Below are 21,720 nucleotides of genomic sequence, written 5' to 3'. Positions count from 1 at the left end.
TAAAAGCTGTTAACTTCATATCTGAATGAGGAAATATACACCACAGAACATTAAACCATTTATATTATATATATGTATATATATACTTTTTTTAAACTAATGACTTTAATGCCAAAACTTTGCTGAACCAAGAAAAATATGGGTTTAATGTTCTCTGCTCATTTTTTTTTCTTTCTTCTTCTTTAAAAAAAATACAACCCAAAAAAGAAAAACAAAAGGGAAACTTATTAGTATGCAATGTTTGAGTCTATCCCATTTATACACAACATTGTAAACATATATAATCTATATTACATGTGCTTCATTTCTGCCTGGGTGTGGGTTTTTTTTTTTCTTTCCTTTAAACCTTTTTTTTTTTTTTTTAATCACTAGAACACCACAAAAATAAAAAAATAAACCAATAAAAAAAACCAAACCAACCAAACCCAAACGGAACAGAACCAAATCAAAAAACCAACCCAACGAAAACCGAACGAAGGACACGAGTTACAGGTTATTTAACATTGCTGCCAAGGGTCCCTTCCCCAGCGTCCTGGGGGCAGAGTGGTCACAACACAGTCTGAAGGAGGAGGGCTCCGAGCCGCGGCGGGTGGGGAACACTGCTGTAAAAAAGGGGTTGCACAACAACGGGGTCGGCTTCGCCCGCTGCAGAGGGGCTCTGCAGGTGGGAGCCGGGGCTCTCGCTGCTCCCGCGTCCTCGAGTCCGTGTCTGGAGTCTCTGGTTTTGTTTCCTTACGTTTTTAAAACGTCTTTTTGTTTGTTTGTTTGTTTTTCTCTTTCCTTTTTTCCTGGTCGTTCCTCTCCCCGTGGGTGCGCTGAGCTGAGCCGAGAGCCGCCCTCCTGCTGCGTCCTTCATAAGTAGATGCGCCGAAGGTCTCCGGGGGATGTGATGGTGTTGCACTGGGGGCACAGCTTCTTGGCACCCTGCGGGCAGCAGATGGGACGACAGCATGAGCGTGATGCACTGCGGGAACAGCACCAACCAACCAACCCACCACCTCACCTTCAGCCTCACGCAGCAGAGCAGGGGCGGCACGGCCACCCCCTGACCCCCCAGCCGGGCTGAACACAGACCAGCAGCACAGCTGTCGGGTGACCAAAGTGGTTCAGGTGGGGCTGCGGGCCCCAAGGAATCCCTGCCCTGCTCCCCCCATGTTGTGCACACAGGGGGGCAGAGGCTGGGCCTGCTATGCCCCGGTGAGCTGCGAGCAGTGACCTCCAAGCGGGGCCAGGCAGCGGGAGGCTGATACAAGCAGTACACAACATGAACCAGCAGCGGGTGTGCTGCCTGTCACCGAGCCTGACAGCAATGGGGTGTTAACAAGAATCGGGGTCAGCCTCAGATTGGCAGATGTGACAGCCAGCTGGTGGGAAAAATGACAGAGCGAGCTGCTGTGGGGCTGTGCCCATCTCCAGCACCAGCAGCGCAGGAAATGGGGCTGCCCTGACTTGCAGGGCTGAGCACTGCCCCATGCCCCCTCATGCTGCACAGGGCCACGCTGCTCCGTTCTGGGATCTGGAGGAGGATTGGAATCTGGAGGAGGATTATGTGATCCCTGTGCCCCAGGTAGCCTCCCTTGTGCAGGCTGAATCAGCTCAACATGGGACATTGTGAAAGGAAAGATGCCCTGTCCAGGTCCCTCTTCAGCAGCAAAGCAAGGTCACATCTGCAATTCCTTCATGCCCCAGGGAAAGAGAAGATGGGTGGACTTATCCTGCCTGACCCCAGGACCTCAGCCCCGTCTGCACTACATGCTGATGGCTTTGGGGTTCCACTCTCCCCATGTGAGAGCTGCAGGTGGGCTTTCAGAGCCACGTTTTCAACCACACCAGAAGGCAGGACCCAGCAACACACAGATGGACCCAGTTTGGTTACTCTGCAATACCTGACCTGACCACAGAGCAGTGGATGCTTTTTACCTGCACGCAGGGAGGGCTCTTCCAGGACACCTGAGGCCCAGTCCCTGGGTCTCTCTGGAACTCTCTGGCATTCAACAGCTTGAGCAAAAACACTGACTTTGTACCCAGGAGGAACCCCTTTTCTTATAGACAAAGCTATCATCCTCTCCCCATAGCAGTGTGTTAAATTCACAACTGAGTCCTGATTACTCCTTTTTAGACTGAAATCATTTAGAACCCCATTCCTTACACCTGACTTCTGATATCAGTGCACAACACTCCCTGCCACCAGCATTTCAGCTCCTCCGTCTTGCAGAGAGGCCCAGCAACTTGTACACACACCCACACAGGCACAATGAAAATGAGTGTGCCCCCCCACTGCTCACCTGCCAGCTGGGGTTACTAAACTTTTCCCTTGAAATGAAAACACTGTGCAATAATAAGTCCCACCTGTCGGCCATTTCTTTCGGTCTTTTTTTTTTTTTCTTTTTTTTTTCCAGGTCCTTCTGCTCCTTTCATCATCGCTTCATGGAAAAGCCTTGATGTGTTATAGCTGCGTGTGCTGCAGCAAAGGCCACCTCAGCTTTTCCATTATAAAGCCCACTTTGGAGGGGTTTATAAAGCTCTGCTGCAAGAAGTTTGCTCCGGGGCTGTTACAGAGCAAAGCAAAGGGGTTGGAACGGGGAAGGAGTTTATTTTTTCTCCTCCTTTCTTAATTAAAATTTGGCAAGTAATTGATCCACAATACGGGCTAATCACTTGGGGTAGCAGTTTGAAAAATACATTAACGAGAGCTGAGATGTTGAGAAGTCGTCAGGGCTCACGCGGTGCCAGGAAGGATTGGAGGATTCTGCCTTAAAGTTGCTCTTTAAAATAAAAGAAATAATAATTGCGTGATGTCTGCTGTGAATTGACCAAGGGAACAACACCGAAAGGGAAGGGCTCAGGCACCTCCCGCTGTCCTGTGGGGCTGTTTGCAAACAGAATACGCCAAGAGGCACAGAGAAGAAAGAAGTGCACAGCCAGCTCGCCTACGCAGTGCCACCATTAAGCCTGGGCTCAAAGCTCCATGCTTTATAGGAAGGAGAAACGGAGCTGATGGGAGCCAAGAGCCAGCTTCTGCCAGGAGGGCAGCTGAGCCCTGGGGTGGCGTATCCAGCGAAGGCCCTCTGCCTCTCACACACCTGCAGGTGCAGGGCTACAGCCAACGGCACAGCGCCCTTTCCCACAGAGCCTCCCCACAGCACGGAGCTCGCTGCCGCAGGGCGCTGAAGGCCAAACCTGAAATACATGGTAAGAAAGCGGGCAGCCCCACAGCAGCCTGGGCACCACAGAGGACGGAGCACAGCGCCCTCCATGCAGCTGCCGGCTCAGGAAGGCCCCGTAAGGCCCTGAAGGCCCACTCTTTATCTGCACCGTTTCTTAGACAAACGCTCCAAGCCTGCGTGGGACGCGCAGCGTTACAGCCTGGAAAAAGCTGAAAGGCTCAGAACGCAGCGGTGTCATCTAGCAAAGACATAAACGTGTCAACTGCACAGAATGCGCACCTATTGATGGATCCCCTGAAAGCACGCTCTGTGATGAAGAAGGCTTTCTAAAAGCGATTTTTTCCTGCTCTCGCAGTCGTCATTTTCGAATAAGCCTGAGACAGGGAAGTACGAGCCTGGGACCAGCGGGTGCACAAGGGAAATGCTGGCTCTGGCTCTGCAGGCCAGAAGGAAACTCAGCCAAGTGCACCTGCTCCAATTAACCTCCCCCTTCAGCCCTGCACGTCACACCCACAACAGCTCTGAGCTTGGACAACAGCAGCCCGACTTCACTCTTAATTCCATTTATTTCCTAAGGAAGGATACCAGAGTTTGGGAGATGACAGAAGGGCAGCTCCGAGGGCCTTCAAGAACTCAAGAATCCATTCCCCTGGGAAGATCACCTCAACCTGAATTACTTTTGACAGACACACATCAAACTTGCTCTCCCAAACCACCACAGACAGCGGCTCCAAACCTCCCCAGAAAAGCAGTGCAGCAGATCACCCATCTCTCCTGTCAGAGCATTCATCCCGGGAGAAAGAAAACAGACTCACCCCAGAGTAGCTGCAGGGGGCCTCTCAGCTAATGGGAAAGGATAGAGAAGGGGCAGCCAAACATCTTCCAAAGGGAGATTCATGCCACACACGTGGAAGCAGTCCAACAGCCAGCTGAGAGCAGGCACCCAGCTCCCACAAGGGATGGCAGCGAGCTCACGCAAGACTCAAATCCCAGTTTCTGTGCAACCTGATGCTATCATTAGCCCTCTGTCTGCACTTAGTGCTGTACATGAATGTACACCACGATGTCAGGTGCCACAGACAACCAGCAAGCAAGGACCAGCACGGACCAAGCCACAACCAGAGTGTTGTGGCCAGCTGCTCAGTGCACGTGGTATGCATGGCACACCCCACGCCTGTGTGCTCCACACCACAGCCCTCAGGAAGGAGAGCAAACTCCTTACTCCTCTACTCCGGATGCTGGGTGGATATACAGACCTCACTTCCTCAAAGGCCACACGAGAGGAGAGCTGTCTGCAAACGTCCACTGGTACTGATGCGCTGGCTGACTTGACCAGCACCACCATCTCTGTTCCCCTAACTCATCTTCAGGGCCCCTTTCTGCTCTGCAGCAAACCCAGAGCGACAGGATGGAAAGAAGGAACCAGCTCTGGTGGATGCTTCATGGCCAGGACTTGGAGTCAGTCTGGTGCACTGAGCTCCAGTACCTGAGCTGAGGGGCCCAGCAGCCATGTGCAGTGTTTACAAACGCCTCCCTGCCTCCACCAGAGAGAGAACAGTAACAATCTGCAACTGGACGTCAAGAACTTGAAGTCCAAGAACTGTTTTCAGGGAGCCTAAGTGCTCTACAGACCTAATCCTCACCGGTGCCCTCAGACATGACAGCAACCTGAGGATACCAGAGATGCTCAGATTCTTCCAGTACTGCATCCTAGAAAATACCAAAACCCCAAACTCTGAAAATCACTTTTCTCTCCCTTGCTCCGTGACAAACGTCAGCATCAGATTTTATCCCATCCTCAACATCTCACTCAGGTTAACAAGTGCTCCCAGGCACGTGGAGCCTCCATTTCCAAGGCCACACTCAACACATCACTCTCCTCTCTCATGCAAGCCCACTCACACTCTAACTCAGTACCAGATTTGTCAGTGCACAGAACAGAGGCACATGAAGGATGCAGCAGCAGGGATGGCTGCTTTCCAGAGTGTTGGAAGCCCTGCACGACCCACAAGGCCCAGCTCCCATGAACTCCAACGAATTGTTTATTGCACAACAGAAGAAAAATGCTGCCCCTCTCCCCCTGCCAAGCCTTTCCATGTGTGCTACACGCGCAGGCTCCCTCCGATCCCCCTCCTGCCCTGCTGGGGAGCCAGCTTTATTCCCAGGGAAAGGTAACAGTGGCGATTATTACACACACTATCCCACAGCTCCTCGCTTGTTAAAAAAAACAAGAGTCTCTTTTGTGCCCGAAATAAAAGGAGATACCTTAATTAGAACAATGCAGGTTGGTGAGCATTAAACACTGAGCCCAGCTGCTGCATGCCATTAAATTCATAAAAAAGGAGGGGGGAAGGAGGGCAGTCTTAACGAGATTACACACATTGACTTTGATCAAGACACAAAAGCACCAAGGCGTTCCAGGGTTTTTATTGCTGTCTTCGGGCTACATTTTAATGGTTACATTAGAAACATGCGAACACAGGCTGGGAGATTTTTTTTGAGACGGGAAAGAGCGCAAGCACGCCTTGTGAAAAGGCCTGGTGTAATAAATTGGGGGCTGCAGGGAGAGGCTGGGGAACACATGAGTAGCCACTTATTAATTGCTTCCCCTATGCAAGTGCCAAGCCCTAATGTGCTGTCCTGCTGTCCTGCTGTCCTGCTGTCCTGCTCCCATCCCGCCTGGTCGGCAGAAGAGCCGTGTGCTCCCCACAGGTACCCAGACACGCCAACCCCTCAGCACCTGGAGTGAGGTTTTCCAGTTCTTATGACCATGAAAGAAAGGGACCTGACTGAAGTTGCTGAGCCTAAGAACAATCTGAAATTGGCGTGACAGATTTAAAACATCACTTACAGCTGCTGGAAAGAAGAGACGGCAGAGACTCGAGTAAAAAGAAATTAGTGTTTTATCCTCTGCTTGAAGCACTGCAGAGGAACAAGATTAGTCCTCACTTAGCAAAGGTGGCAGAGCGCACATTCATCCAAACACCTCACAGCTACGTGGCCACATATGTGTCTTTTATAACATGCTGCTAAAATGTTTACAAAAGCTTGTATAATCTAAGTAGTGACGGGGTGTAGCTGAAGAGCTATAAAATACAGCCCAAGGGATAGCCAAGTTATTGAGTTGCTATTAGTACTGAAGCCCACAGGCACTTCACCATCCTGGTAACTTTTCTTGGACAAGATTTTTAAAAGGCAGGATTTAAAGGAGCAAGATTGGCTTAATCGTAGTTCCAAGAACACAACATGTTCTATAAAGTAGATTTTGTAATGCCTTACAGGAACACTTTTTAGGAGTGGCATTCCCTTACATTCGTTGCAGCCCAACGCCTTATCGTCTTGCTAACAAGAGAACTAGAAAGCACAACTGACTGAGTGAAATGAAAGCCTGAAAATCAGCTGCACAGGGGAAATGAAAAGCTGATTATAAAGCCCCCAGTTTTAACAAAGGAAAGGAAAACACCATATTTAATAACACCTTAAATTTCAACCTGATGTCCTTCAGCACATGTATAAATCACCACTGCACTGGGTCACCTGCTCAGTGTTCAAGGTAATCCCCGATCTTCCAAACAGAACGGTGTAAGCTTGGAAACTGCACAGCGCTGTTTCAAATAATCCAAAACCCACTGATTCATATTCATAAAAGCCTCTGTCTCTATTGTCTATCCTGAAGACGATTTGCTTTGTTTCAGGTGAATATTAGGTTTCCCAGAAGCTACGCATTCCTTGCATCTCAGTGGATTTGGCCTCCGTTCCCACAGCTTTCCCTTTGCATGGATGCCACACAGGGCACTGCTGGAAGGCAAGGCTGCCCTCACAGCAGCAGAAGAGCAAGCAGTGAGCAGGATTGTGCTTTGGTAACGATGACTCAAACAAAGCTCACCGAAATCAAAGCTAGAGTGAGGTGTTAAGTGGCAAAGACATTAAAGCCTGCATGCACAGCACTTAGGTTGTTTAAAATAAAGCAAAAAGCATCTTTCCCCATGGTGATTTAAAATAAAGTATCCCAAAAGAGAGGGAGAAGTCTGTTAGTCAATGAGAAAGTAGCTAAGAGCCTCACCAGAGTCCGCAGCCAGCATTCTTCACAGTGCACATGCCAGCACTGAATGGAAGTCAGGGGCATTGTGTAGGAGTCCTGAATGAGAAGAAGCAAATAGGTTATTTCCACAGCAGGAATCTATTGATTCTTCATTCCCAATCCCATTGCAACACTGTTCTTTGTAGGGATGGCATCAGACTACAGATGATCCATTAGCCAAGCAAGAGAGGTCTGATCTTGATCTACCATGAGGCGTGAGGCAAAGGAAAAACAAAGCAGAATTAAGAGGGTCTCGTGTTAACAAACTTCTGCTGACTTTCCACTTAAGAACTGAGCAGAGATAGCAATGTTTGTACAGCAGAGGTAGAAAGTCTCTGGCTTCTCAGACCTGCTGGAAGCCCGTAATCCACTCAAGTGGTGACCTGGCTCAGCACAGTTATCGCAAGAGCATCTGAAGTTGCCGTGGCCACCTGCTGTTATTCTCATCAGAAGGGTCACCAGATCATATAAAAAACAGCAACAGGGTAAGATTAACCCTCATCACAACTCTCTACCCTGCAGCAACAGCTTAACTACATCCCAGTAACGCCGCTGCTGCTTCAGCAGAGCGCTCAAGTGCTTTCCATGATTGCTAATAAGCCCCTGAAAATCAGCAGTGAACTCTTGTGCCTTTCACGGGACAAGGCAGGGGAACTGCTACCCCCATACCCACAAGTCACAGGTGGGAGAGACAGCGCCATGCATCAAGCTCAAGTTGCAGAGGGAGCCCTCCACCAAGCAGATTTTTCTCCTGCCATCAGCAGAACGAAGACCTAACAAGGAGATGAAACGCTTTGCAAGCTCAGACCATCAGAGGGAGCTGCTGCCTTTCTTTACGGAGGCTACAGCATCACCACAGAGGAAGCAGGACAACTTTTAAACAGGCAACATTCTTGTTCTCAAATCGCAGGGTGGGTCTCAGATCATGGAATGTACCCTTTTATGTATAGAAAGAGAAGAGAACACTCGTATCTGGGAATTCTCTCTGGGGAGCCTGAAAGCTTCCCAAAGTGGGGGTTTTCTTGGCTGTAAAAGTCAGTGGAGCAATGTAATGGACACAGAAAGTCCAATTTCTAAAACAACCAGGCACTTACACTCAAAAGGAAAGAGATTCTTCATAGCGTACAGGGATGAGGCTGACTTCTCCCCTCCCCAGAAAAAGGAGAAAGGAAAAAAACTTTCCTCCTTAGCAAAGATAAGGGAAAGACACCAGGGCATTTCTGATTCATTACCACAAGTGGAGTGCTACTCACCATGCAAATGAGACATTTATAGCGGTCCCCACGGGAAAGCTGCCTTTCTAACTCACGGACACGAGCCTTTAGTGCTTCAAATGTTGTCACTGCAGAGTCTTCTGTAATTCTGCAAAAGATGATGGAGAGTGAGCATCACTGAGCACACAAAACTGTTAAGAGTTCAGGGGGAAAAGGATCTCACAACAGGCGAGCAACAGAGGAAAAAGTGAGCAAGATTCAAACGTGCATTGAAAAAGAGTCTTTGAAAAACCCAGTGTGAATTCTTGGAGGTCTGCTACTAAGCAGTTCCAAACACACCACGGCAGCACAACAGGACTAGTGCTGCCAACTGCATAGAAGGCAAGTTTCTGCAAGACGTGAACACTTAAATAATAGATTTTGTTAGTTGTTTTCTGTCTCCTGTGAGCGATTCCATGGGACCAAACACACAGGACAAGGCTCTGGGCGCTCCTTCAAGCTGGTGAGCTAACTTTGCATGGGCAACAGGAGCTGCTCTTCTCCTTAAAGAACGGAGGCCGCTGCTGACCATCAGACTTGTGAAACACAAGATCTGCATTACAGAGGATCCACACAGTGCTGCTCTAGCTTGTTGGTTTCTAATACTGAAAAGGAGAAAACCAAAAGCAACAGACGTTGTGCCAACAGGGAGGCTATAAAAGCAGCTTTACAACCACTGCTTTCCCATTTTCTAGGGTCATTTTTGATGGGCAGCATTATCTCTTTTGTCACAGAGGCACTGTGCTGAGGGCAGGCAAGTGTATTTTCATGGCTCTGCAAGGCTGGTGAAAAAAAGAACTTGCCAACCTAAAAGCAAGGGCAGGCAGTAATGCTTAGCAAATGAGATGCAGGGAGCATTACAGACAAGGATGTGTCACTCCAGCATGCTGCAAAATCAGATTTCTGCACAGTGCAGACACAGGCATGGGCCCTCCAGCATTCCCCAGGAAAGGTTTGCGGAGTATTGCACTGACATTAAGGCTCTCGCTCTCTTTAATCAGAAGGAGATTCGTCACAAATGAGTTACTAAAAAATAGCAGAAATTCATAAACTGGAAAAAAGGCAAAGAAACACAGGGCCCACCGTAGCCTGGTGGATGGCAACCACGTGGAGACAGGGACACCGTGCGTTCAAGTCTTGGTATCAACAAATATTCTTTGGAGCAAAATGAAAGAGCTTTAGTAGGAAACAGAGCTCCCTGCTGTGAAACATCCACTTGCTCCCGCTTGTTGGTATAAATTATTATCATATCCCAGTTTGGGTTCTCACCCTCGGGGGAGAGTTGTCAGAATTTTCAAAGAAAGTGTAGAAAGCTGTTAGTTTTGTCTGAGGGAGGAATAGGATTATTTATTTATAACTTAAAGATTACTGTGGGATGAGAAAATCATTTCCCTTCCAGCCTACCCTGTCAAAAAGCTGATGCTAGATGAAGGCTGCAGCTGAATTTGACTTTCTGGAATCTGTTTCTCTCTTCCTGCATGCGTGAGGCTACTGGAACTTAGAAGGCAGCAAGCAAGGTTCCTGCCCAAAGTGGAGAGCAAGCAGGAACCTCAACCCTTGCTAAATTCCCTACCATCCATGGAACTGTCCTTTCTCCTTTGAAGAGCAAGTGACTCAGTAAGGAGAGGGAAAAAAGGAATCCTTGAGCAGATCCGAGCAAAAGCCAATTCATCTCCAGACCTAGCCCAATAATGGTCAAAGCTTGAAAGGGAAGAATTTGCCACTGCAGCAACTAGAGGAGATACAAAATGGCTTGTTTATAGAGGCCTAAATGGCTGACCCCCATCAGCCAATTTTGGAAAGACTCTGAGATAATCGCACCTGTCCACTAATAAATGAATGAATCAGAAAAGGAGGCTGAATAGAGGTATAAGAAATAATGCTCAGAGGCTGCCTGATACAATGGCCAATCAATAGGAGGGCTGTAGATCAGGGTGCTAGTTAGCTGGAAAATTACCGCACTGCTGCGTGCGTCACGCTGTAGGGATCCTGGACAATCAATGTGGGAGGTATTGATTTAGTTATTATCACTTCATACGCTCCAGACATTGTTAAATATACATTTATTAACAAGACTGGGGTGCATTGGTAAGAGGGAGCTTCAGCCACAGCAGTATCTCCCAGCGCTGATCAAAGCTCGGCTGTAACAGACTTTAAACTCCATGTTCTTGTTGCTAAGTGTGCTCTCAGGACAAATCCTCTGCCCAAAGCACAGCTCCCAGCTCCCAAGAGAGAGGTTTTTGGCCACGAGCGAGTATTTTGCACTTGAGCTTTCAGGAAAGCCTCCTGGAGCAGCAGCAACAAGGGACATGGGGGCCAAGGGTCAACCCAAAGCAAGCGATAATTGCATGGCTGCTTCCGAAAAGCCAGAGGAAATGAGGTCAAGGGAAATAGGGAGAACATTAGTAAATAAAGGAAACTGGAACTACCTCCAGGGATGGAATAAAGACGAGAGTCACTTCCCATGTGTCTGGCTCCCGTGGTGGCCAGCACACTTGGGACACATACCATTCCATTTAGTGACATTTTACCGTCAACCTGCTGCTTGTATCCTAAAGATAAGTATCACTTCAGAGCTACTCTTCCTGCAGCAGCAATCTCAGGAATTCCCTGATGCTTCCCTCTTGCATGCACACCTCATGCGAGTTTGCTTGGAGACAGCTGGGAGCAGCTTGTGCTGCGTTTTTAAGGGCTTAGAAAGGCCAGAGTGCAGCGAACTCCACAAGCCACCATGCCAAGGGAGGCTGAAGGAATGGCAATGAAGAAGGAATTTGGCTCCAGAGCCATGCTCCTTGCTTTGCCTTGACCTCATGTCTGGATGTGGGAGAACCATTTTAGCAATTCTGTGCCTCAATGCTCTGATTTCACATGTTTGGATAACGTCATTCACCAGCCTCAGGACAGAGACGCTGAGCACAACTGCTGCAAGGAGCTTATGCATCCAGCCCTGGGCTGCTGCTTCTCCAACCAGGAAGGAGGGAGCAGAGCAGCCTCATCATCTCCTCCATGGCAGAGGACAACTCAAGAAGGCATATCCCATTCTTATTGGGAAGCTACACCTACCTCCACCACAAATATGGGAGCCTCAGCACAAACATTTACACCAGAACAGAAACGTGAAGGAAGGGCTCTTCAGAGAAGAAGCTTGGTCCTGCACTTCCCTATGGACTCCCAAAACTTGGCAGTCACAGCTGGGCATGCTGGGTATCACGGAGCAAGTCTACTGGGAGACTGGGAAGACCAGCACTTTCCAGTCTTCACGCCCAATACATGTTTTTCTACTGTTCAAAGCATGTTCTTCCTCTTGTCAGTACAGAAAAAAAAAAAAGAACAAACTTACTTTCGTTGAGCAAATCCTTGCTTTTGTTCACATAAAAGGCCAGGAGAAGGGCACAAAAGTGCCATGTAAGAGAAAAAGGACCTATCTGTACCTTTGATCTGGTACTCAGCAAGCACCTGCTGGGAAATCTCCCCTGGGAACAGGTTGCCTCCCCTTTGCAAAAAACTTTAACCCAAACACTGGTTATTTGTCAAACATTAGCATGCATGTGATCTTTGTTTCTCCAAATTAAATCGAGCAATTCCTACCCGCTGTCCCAGTGGGCAATCACAAGCAATTCCGTTAATTAAATTATCTCTGATTCTGCAGCTCTGGAATCTCTCAATTGACTAAGTCTGTGCTTTATCATCAACAAAATACTGGACCAAAAAGGAAACAAAAAGATACCGATGTCAAAGTGATTGGCTTCGGTTAACCCTTCCCAGATGGATATTAAGGGCTGCTGAAAAAACTGTTTGACTGGAAGGGGCCCAAGAGCAAAAGCTTCATACCAGACACCAGCAGCAGCTATTCACCTCTGTTTCCTTTCCATCATACAAACAGACAAACAAGAAATACATCACTGCATCTAGAACCCTGTCTATCTGCCCATGTGAATAACCCCATCCACCCTTACCAGGTCTCATTTGCAGCACCCCGCTGCTGAGGAGCCTCCGTTAAACATCCCCCTTTGGTTTCCCTCTGATGGATATAAACATTAATTTCTTCATAAACGGTCACACTGTACACAGCATTCCATGTATTTTTTACAGTTCCACTATTTGTGTGTCCCCTGTAAAAAAAAATGCTTAGCACCGATTAAACGCACCACCAATAAGACTTCATGGGCCTCTTCTGACACTTGCTATTCTGACCTTTCTCCCTTGTGCTCACACCTTTATTTTTGTTTCTGTATGTCTGTAAACACAGAGTGGCAGTAACAAACCTGGCAGCAATGGCTTTATTTTTAAACAAAGACCTTATTTCCCCTTGTCCAAGGTGGAGAACCTGATCCTGGCAGAGCATACCTGCCATTTCCCTGCAGCAGGGGCAGAGGTCAGGCTGCTACCAGCTTACATATCATAAATATTAGAAACAGACTGGTTGATGCTTTGAAGGCAGTGTAAAGCTAAAGTGAGATTTCAGGAGCAAAGAAATTGCTTCTGGCCATATCCAACCACGCCTCCAGATGATGGTTATCATAATCACTACTTCATTGCAGAAGAGAAAGGCTAATATGCACAACTCACCGTGTGGGCACAGAATTCTAAGATCCGATAAAATCACAGAATTCAGTTGGCCTGGAAGGAACCTCAAAGCCCACCCAGCTCCAACCCTCTGCTGCAGGCTGGTTGCCCCCCACCAGATCAGGCTGCCCAGGGCCCCATCCAACCTGACCTTGTGCATCTCCAACGATGGGACACCCACAGCTCTCAGGGCAGCTGTACCAGTGCCTGTCCACCTTTTTGTCCACGAGGATTCCAAAAGTCTTACCCACAGAGCTGCTCTCAGTGAGTTCTCCCAGTCTGCACTCATGTCTGAGACTGCTCAAACCAAATGATCTCCAAAGCACCAGTGCACAATCACTACCTACCATCCAGGACAAGGATGCTTTTCGTCTCCACTTTGGTGAAAGAACCCATCCTCCCTTTCAAGTTAGCAAGCACTACCTGCAGCACGTGCTATTGCTAAAATGATGGGGGGGTTCATCGGGGCAGATGTGTGTGAGTTCTGCTGGGGGATACACAGCCACAGTGCCAGATTCCTCACAGCAGCAAACTGCACAGCAAGGCTGCTGTCAGTAGGGCCGTGTCAAATCATACCAAGCAAAGTTTAGACCCTCTGTCCATGAGAATGCCAGCACTAAAAGCAAATCAGCTGGCAAGACATCAACACTTTAGGAGCTGGCTTCCCCTTCATTTAGCTAAAAATCTCATTTATCGGGTTTATTTGTTTTCAGACTAACCTCCTTTAAAAAGGCTGACTTATAATCCTGTAAAACATTGTCACGTGTATTGAGGAAATTGGCAAGGATGCTAATTTATTGTCCTCTAGGAAAAAAAAAAAAAAGCCCTCTTTCCTTGATTAATGTATGTTTTTGTATTGTAAGATATTAAAGAATGTTGCTTCACCTGTAATTATAGAGAATAGTTTATTTTGGCAAAGCGCCCTGGCTTCTGGTTGCCAAGTTATGAATAATGCAATGTTCCCCATTCTAATTTCCGTGTTCTAAGTAGTGAATTTGGAGCGGGGTGCATGCAAGGGCGCGCGCACACACACGGTGCTGAGCCCCCTCCGCCAGCCGTGCCTCTATTTTATACTTGCCTGCACAACTTGTTAATGCCGGCAGCTGCTTGCCAAGTTCAGAGTTTGATTCTGACTAATTTCATCTCGATGCAAACCAACAATGTTGTCTCTTCTTTCCCCACAGAAGAATTATTTCTCTTACACTTGCACGCACCGCCGCAATACCACTGAGGGGAGCTTACCGCTGCATTTTAAGCTGCATTTAGCTGGGACTTGGGTAAAGGTTCCCCAAAGAATTTAACGACAGAAGAATTCATTATGCTTTCCCATCTCCTCCGCCTCTACAACGCAGAGCCCAACAATGCCTCTACAGAAGCAGGAAGTAAATTCAGGGCTGGCTCTTTCTCTCTCTTTTTGGCCCAGGTTTCGCAGGACACATGTGCCCAGCCCCAATCAAAACAGAGACAGATGGCACCGCTGATCATTCAGAATGGAAGGAGCCTCGGAGTCAGTGTGTTTAGATGCATTTGTAGGGCTATACGGTATCTGCCGGCCGCTGGGACTGATTTAAAAAGGCAGCGAGTGAAAGACTGAGCTTGCGCCAAAATTTTAACTGTGCCATTTGAGCAATTATGGTTCGACATGAAAGCTGGGAGAAAGAATGCATGGGTCATTCTGATCTCGATTTAGAGACGATGTCCCCTGTTTCAAAGAGGAAATAAATGCAATCCCATCGCTTTACTGGAGCAGCTTTGGCGATAAAGGAGAAAGCCACGCTACCAACGAGCATTCTGCTGCAGGTTTTACTGGGGCAGCACTGGCTGAATTAGAAAACAATTCTCTGAGCAAAATTCCTAAATATAAATTACTGCACATCCTGTACAGTGACATGCCAACTCACTTTTCAAACGCATCCCTCATCCTGGTGGATCAGAAGTGCATTCCTAATAGACCTGTGAAGGTTCACTGTGCCGTCTCAATACAAATCAGGGCCAGGGAAGGCAGGTGGTGAAGATGGGAAGTGCAGCTCTGCTCCCCAACGAAGAACACGGGTTGCAGGTTCCAGCCTACCGAGACTGCTTGATCCACAAGCAAACAAGCCTGGATTACAACCAAGCTCCACATACAGCTAGGCAGGCCTATTTCTCTACTGAAGGACTTAGGTCTGCTGTAACCCAGCATCCAACTGCGGTCTGGGGGTAGTCTGGGATTATTGGTAGCTTTGGCTGGATAATCAGGGCATTAAAAATGTAAAATATCCCTGAAGTGGAAGGGGAATAGCAGACTCCTAAGCCGAGCCTGTGCACAACAAAATGCCTTCTACTCCCATGGACTGCCTCCAAATGGCCAAAATAAACAGGAAATATCTATGCTACTACAGCACCATTTGGATTCATCTGCAGCCTTTTAAGGGCTTTACTGCCGAGGTGATACGCTTTCCAGAACCCCATTCATGAGCACTGATTGGAGGTGCACAAGGGCAGTGTGATAACACATCCTCCAGACAACTTCCTACAACTTGTGCTGCCTGGCCTAGAACTTTTACACCGCAACCGTTTCCTTTCACGGGGAAAGAAAGGATCAGAATTAGCATCATTTAAGGTAAATGCGCCTTCAAAAAGCAACAAGAGGCCATTGCACTTTAGTATCACATAACCAACTGTGGTCCCGGAGCTGGAAAAGGAAATCAGCAGTGGAGATGAAGGACAGGTCATGAGCTGGCTGTCCAAGGGAAGGGCAGGAACACTTACACAACTGAGTGGGAAACAGAGCTTTGGAGGGATAGAAACTATCAGAAACAAAGAAGGAGAAGCAAATGGGTAAAATAAGATGAAGTAACCACAGTGGTGGGCAGTGGGGAAAGACAAGCATCAACGCTGAAGTGAAGGCAAAAATCAACATGGTTTTTAAATGTTAATCACATTACTTGGTATTACATTGCTTGTATAACACCAATTACATTTTCTGGGGAGATCTTCACCAACCTAAACTAAATACAGCTTAAAACTGCTTCCTGCAGCAGTGAGCTCCCCTCTGTTGTATCAGAAATGTGCACGCAAGTGTAAGATAAATAATTACACACTCTACAGTGTCCCAGACACGGTTTAGCTGGGAAGTAATACAAACAGGTTTGGTTTTTTTTTTTTTTTTTTTGGTACTACTTCATATTTATATTTACTAACTATAGCCTAAGAAATGCATAAACTACCAAGAACCATAATCCCAATCATCCTGTTGTCACACAGCAGCTGGCAGAGCACAAACACTTACTGAGTCCTGCTGTAATAGCCAGTAAGTGCCAAAGAAAGCAGTAGCCCTATTAATGCCAGCACACAGAGAAGCTGTGCAGCCAGGGCTGCCCTCCAACAGATGCACAGGAGAGACAGCAAACTGGCAGTGGAAGGGGCACAACATGGCCCCTCTTCTGCTCTTCAAGGGAACATTCCCATCCAAACAAAGAACACAGCCTACATTAAAAATAATTCTTACTTTTCTCTTGAGCACCATGCAAGCATTTCCTAAAAAAAGAACATGAAAACCCAGTCCCTGACTGTTAATTCTTACAGCGTAGGTAAGGGATGTGAATAAACAGTCACATCCTCAAAGTATTTTCAGAAGGGACACAGTAGGATCTAAAATGCTCCATCAGAGACACCGTTAAACACGACAGGCTAATTTTAGGGATGAGTCCTCTCTCTGACAAGCTGCTCACACATCTCAGGGCAGAATCCGTCTGCTAGAAGGCAGCTGGTTGTGTTTTATAAGCTAAAGTTTCTCTTACCTATGGAATAACTCCAATATTTCACAGGGAATCATCATCCATCTAACTGAAGTACCCTCTAACGGACCATCAGCCTCATATCCCCTTTGAAATAGCACAGCTGAGCACTTGCTGGGCCACGATTTATTTTTTACCTTCTGAGACATCTTGCTAACTCTATAGCTCAATAGTGACAGTCAAATTTCACACTGCGATAGCCCCCCATCGATTTTTCACTCCCAGGAAGCAACTCCACAAATTAAAGTTAACAGCATTTCTGAAACTAAGAAAAAAAGAAAAGAAAAAAAAGAAAAGAAGGAGGAGGGCAAAGAAACATGAAAGGCAAGATGCCTCAACTGCACCCGCAAGATAGGAAGAAAATTCCTTCCTGGGGTTTGAGCTCACGGTGGGATGAGGATGCTACTGCCACAAGAGCCACTCTGGCTTCAGCTCTAAAACATTACAGACAAAAGCACCTCTTCCACTGCAGGAAGATGTCCAACGTGTCTGCAAGAACTGTCTCCAAAGCATGAGTATTAGACCCTATCTCTGGATACAACTGTAGAACGGATAGCACTGTCACACCAGAACCGAACTCTTCCTGTTAGCCTGCCTTGCTGAGCTTTGCAGAATCACAGAATCATTAAGGTTGGAAAAGACCTCAAAGATCATCCAATCCAACTGTCCACCTGCAACCAATATCACCCACTAAACCACATCTCAGTGCCACATCCCCACGTTTCGTTAACACCTTCAGCGACGGTGATTCTGACACCTCCCTGGACAGCCTGTGCCAGTGCCTGAACACTCTTTTCAGAGAAGCTTTTCCTAATGTCCAACCTGAATCTCCGCCGGTGCAATTTAAGGCCATTCCCTTTCATCCTGTCACTAGCTAACTGGGAGGCTGATCTGGTTCATTAACTGCTAGCCCGAGAAGAACCATGACACTGACAGAATTTCAGCTGGCACAGTGGTAATCACATCTGAGATCATCACTGGCACATCTAGTTTCTACCAAACAGTTAAAGGAGGGAGCAGAAAACCCAGCACTCTGTTCACCACCAGAGCCTGAACACCCAATCGAGGGGATGAAGTAATGTGAATGTCTCACTTCATAAAAAAAGCCCAACATCTGCCCATGCACCTTTCCAACTCTGACCACCAGCACATATTACATTCTATTAAATTACTGACAGGAAGAACTAAAGCTTAAAAAATAAATAACAGATCTGGACAAGAGCCCTGAGACGCAGGCAGCACTCAGCCCAGCTTCAACAACCCCATGCCTCCCAAACCTCATCTCCAGTCTGTGTGGGCTGGTCTCAGCCTGGAGCCTCCTGCTGCCGATCCTCAGCCCCACGCTCCCCCCTGAGCACAAAGGGCTAGGTCATTAATGGCTTGAGGTAATTCTAAACAAATTTATCCTTGCTACAGGATTTTCTTGTCTACCACCAAAGCCTATTAATGGTGTGACATTACAGAGAAGGGCTGGGGAGTGCTTATCCTCCAGTGCAAATGCACAACAGCTTCTGCTTCCCTGTGACACAGTGGCTTAAGCGTGGCTCCTTGCCTCTGAGGCCTGAGCTAATCCTCTGGCTGCACGCTGGAGCAGAGGCTCCAGTCTCAACCTGTCTCCCCAGGAGCAGAGGCCTTGAGACCCGGACGCTGCTGTCTCACCTACTGCTCTTTGCACGTGGAATCCACCCTACACTTTAATTTTAACTAATTCTCTCCCCCATGCTCCTGCAGCAGCCAACATTAGAGCCAATGCTTTCTGAACAGCTGCTCTGGAAAGAGGTGAAGTGAGGGGGAAGGGGAAGAAAGAGGAGACCAGAAAAATAGAATACAATTGCTTTTTGTCTCCCAGACCCTCTTTTTAACCCAACGAGCATCTCATCCAATGAAGCATGATGAGCATGAAGTGTTATATAAAGAAGATAATTATAAAGGGATTTAATGCTTGGCAGGCTTGCATCGCAAGGTTTATGATGGAGGTAGCGTACTCACTTCAACAGCCGTGTGTCCAGGCTTGCTATTACGTGGGCAGCACTGCTGGGGCCAAGTGGGATCAGAAACAAGATTTAAAAAAAAAAAAAGAGCACAGCCCCTTCCCACTGAGGATGGCAGCTCCAGTCCCACCTCCTTCCAGTTCGGTCCCATCCCTGATTAATGATGTTGTCTTCCTGATTTATGACCCACCCCAACAGATTAGAGTTTCCCTCTTCAACCTCCCTCCCTCCCCCCAGAAGGCACAGCCACACTCCGCTGGAAATATTAGAGAATTATTAAATAAACATTCATACGTCATGTCTCTTCCCATACTGAGCTCATCGTAGTCAACGCTCAGCGGCCGGGGCCTGTTTGCTTTGGGGCTGACACCAACCAGCTGGAGTGATTCATGGAGAGGCTGGCTACAATGCTCCGTGCCATACATCATGCTCGCAGCGCTCCCTGCCCCGGCGGAGATAAACTGATCAACCACAACGGGCTGGAATGAATTTATGACAACACAAAATTGAGGAAAACAAATGGGAGGTGACCCAGTGGGCCACTAACCCAGACTCTCTCGCTGGCCTGCAATCTAGTCTGGTGGCAGAAAGCAAAATTGAACATTGGCACTCTGAATTAAGATGCTGGCTTTTAACCCCAGGGAACCTCGGCCTCAAAATGGCGCCAGGCCGCTGCGGGCAGCTCCAGGGCGGAGGAGGAGGAAGACTTCTGTGGGGAAAAGCACTTCTGTGTCTGTTGCAGAGATGTGGGGTGGGCTTTTGGGCAATTAGGGACCGCTTTGCTGACCGGAGCTGCATCTCGTGCCAGCTGACCTCGGCCCATCTGCTGAGGGCCCACAAGGCCTGCCTGCTCCCAGGAGCCTTCGGCACAAAGCACCCAGTGGTGCTGCCCAGACGCCTTCCATCGGCACAGAGATGAGGTTATGTGGGCCTGCAGTGCTGGGAAGGAGAGTGCCCAGCACATGGCTGCCACTCACAGTTCAGAGCTCACACTGATGAGCTCCAGTTCTCAGTGCTGACCTATCAGAGAAACACGGCTCTCCTCACCTAGATGTATTTTTGGCAGAGGGGAGGGGGAAGGAACATCACCCGTAAGAAGGAAGGATCGATATGCAGATCACTGCTAATTCTATTTGCCAACTGCCTGAACGGAGGGCATGGCTGAGACAGGTGGTCATGTGCTTCCCAATGCTTTGAAAAATGCTCATCAGATGCTACACAGTGCTTACCATGCCTATCAGCAATGTGCAGGTCTAAAAGCAAAAATTAAAGTTACAAGCAACAGTGTAAAGCGATGCTGCCGAAAACTTCCTGCAAGTGCCACCCAATACAAGAAAAATGAAACCAATTTAGGTCCAGATTAAGAAACAGGAACTAGAGATGAATCAATTTAGCCTGTTGGGTTGGGTCGTCATATATCATGGCTCAGCAGTGGAGTGGGAATCAGACAGACAGTATAAAACCCTTCCCCCCCTTCTGCAGGCTTCTAGCTCTGATCCCTGTTATCAATTAATTTAACAGAACCCCTCTACATAGACAAGCACACAGAGCATTCAGACTTCTTAAATGGCAGGACAGAAACTATTTATCACACACAAATCTCAAAGGAAAGGAGCAAAAAAACCAAAAACCCAACAAAACAACAACAAAAAAACAGCAGTTAGGAAATTCTCCACCTGAAACACCATCTTGCCTTCTGAACCTCAGTGAAATAAAGGGCCTTAAATAAAAAGCCCTCCTTGCTTCTTTAAAAATCAGCATTATTGGAAAGACTCAGCAAGACACAGAGGTCCTTCCTGTAATTTCTATTGGGTTTTGCTGACCTTTCGCACCTTCTGCAGCATTGAAGCTTCAGCAGGACAAGGCTATTGTGGAACAAGGCATTGTGTGCATATATACACACGCACACACACGTGCATGCAAAGACACACACACTCACTCACCCCTCCACTTCACAGCAGAGCTGGCACACGTGTTGTTTGGAAAGGATTCTGGGATCCTTCAAAAGGTGCTAGCTAAAGCCTCTTTGATCAGATTATTAAAGCTATGTCAATTTTATCACTTGAGCTCAAGTGTTCTGGAAAATGTCAAATCCTTTCAGCTCCTGCAGTTTAAAGATTTTCAATAGAAGTAGATCTGGGAGGGTGGAGGGCTGCTAGTCTGACAGGCAGGAGGCCTGGAGCAGTATCTGAGACAGAGGCTGACAGATCAGGGCAAATGGGATGCGTGTATTCTTGAGTCCTGGCCACCAGAACATGTACAATAGCCAAGCTTGTGCTAAGGGCAACGCTGTTTCAGTACTGACCTGTGAGCTCTCCTGCTCTGCGGTCTTTGGCCAAAGTCCGCTCACCAAGTATCAAACGGCACACAGCCCATGTTTGGTATATGCCAAAAAATTGTCTTGCAAAAAGTGCCGAGACTGCAAAGCAGTGTTAAAGCTTCCTCTGCAGCAGGGAATTTCCTCAGCTATAACTCCTGATGGTGAACAAAAGCTTTGCCAGGCTGCCTGAACTATGAGACACCCCACAATGTGCAAGTGACACAAGCTTCTGCATCAGGACCGGGGCAAGAAGTTAATTAACTACATTAAAGAATAACTTTCTTTAAAGTCTTCATTTCAACATCAGGTTTTCCCCATCCTAAATTACCAATACATCTAGCCCAAAGTGTAAATATTCCCTTCTTAAAACCTGCTTTTTCTCATGTCTTCCATTTAAATCAAGCTGCTTTGCCTCTCACTTGATCCTGGGACAACGTTTTATTTCAGGCAATTACCAACTCAAAAAATCCCATAATTAACAGCCCATGGCAACAGTGGATAGCCTGCACTTGTATGCTTGGACTGCCAAATGATGCCTAAGCAGGACACCTCCTGAGCTTGTG

The 21,720-nt window shown here is 47.5% G+C and overlaps 1 protein-coding gene across 5 annotated transcripts in view; it reads right to left on the bottom strand.

The window, feature by feature from the left end:
* Nucleotides 1-748: 748 nt before the first annotated feature.
* RNF220 (ring finger protein 220) overlaps nucleotides 749-21,720 on the bottom strand; it is a 159,921-nt gene continuing 138,949 nt past the window's right edge. For all 5 annotated transcript variants that reach the window (XM_042873202.1, XM_042873204.1, XM_042873203.1 and 2 more), the window contains 3 exons: nucleotides 8,502-8,610; nucleotides 7,231-7,305; nucleotides 749-924 (listed from right to left, as the gene is read on the bottom strand). In XM_042873202.1, the coding sequence (XP_042729136.1) occupies nucleotides 853-924; nucleotides 7,231-7,305; nucleotides 8,502-8,610 (256 nt within the window). In that variant the 3' untranslated portion in view covers nucleotides 749-852. The remainder of the gene's footprint in view (nucleotides 925-7,230; nucleotides 7,306-8,501; nucleotides 8,611-21,720) is intronic.

This window comes from Lagopus leucura, unplaced genomic scaffold, assembly GCF_019238085.1.
Source record: "Lagopus leucura isolate 7727_CA_CO unplaced genomic scaffold, USGS_WTPT01 Super-Scaffold_100009, whole genome shotgun sequence".
Lineage (NCBI taxonomy): Eukaryota > Metazoa > Chordata > Aves > Galliformes > Phasianidae > Lagopus > Lagopus leucura.
Note: the sequence above shows the minus strand (reverse complement) of the source record. Positions and strands in the feature narration are given on the sequence as shown.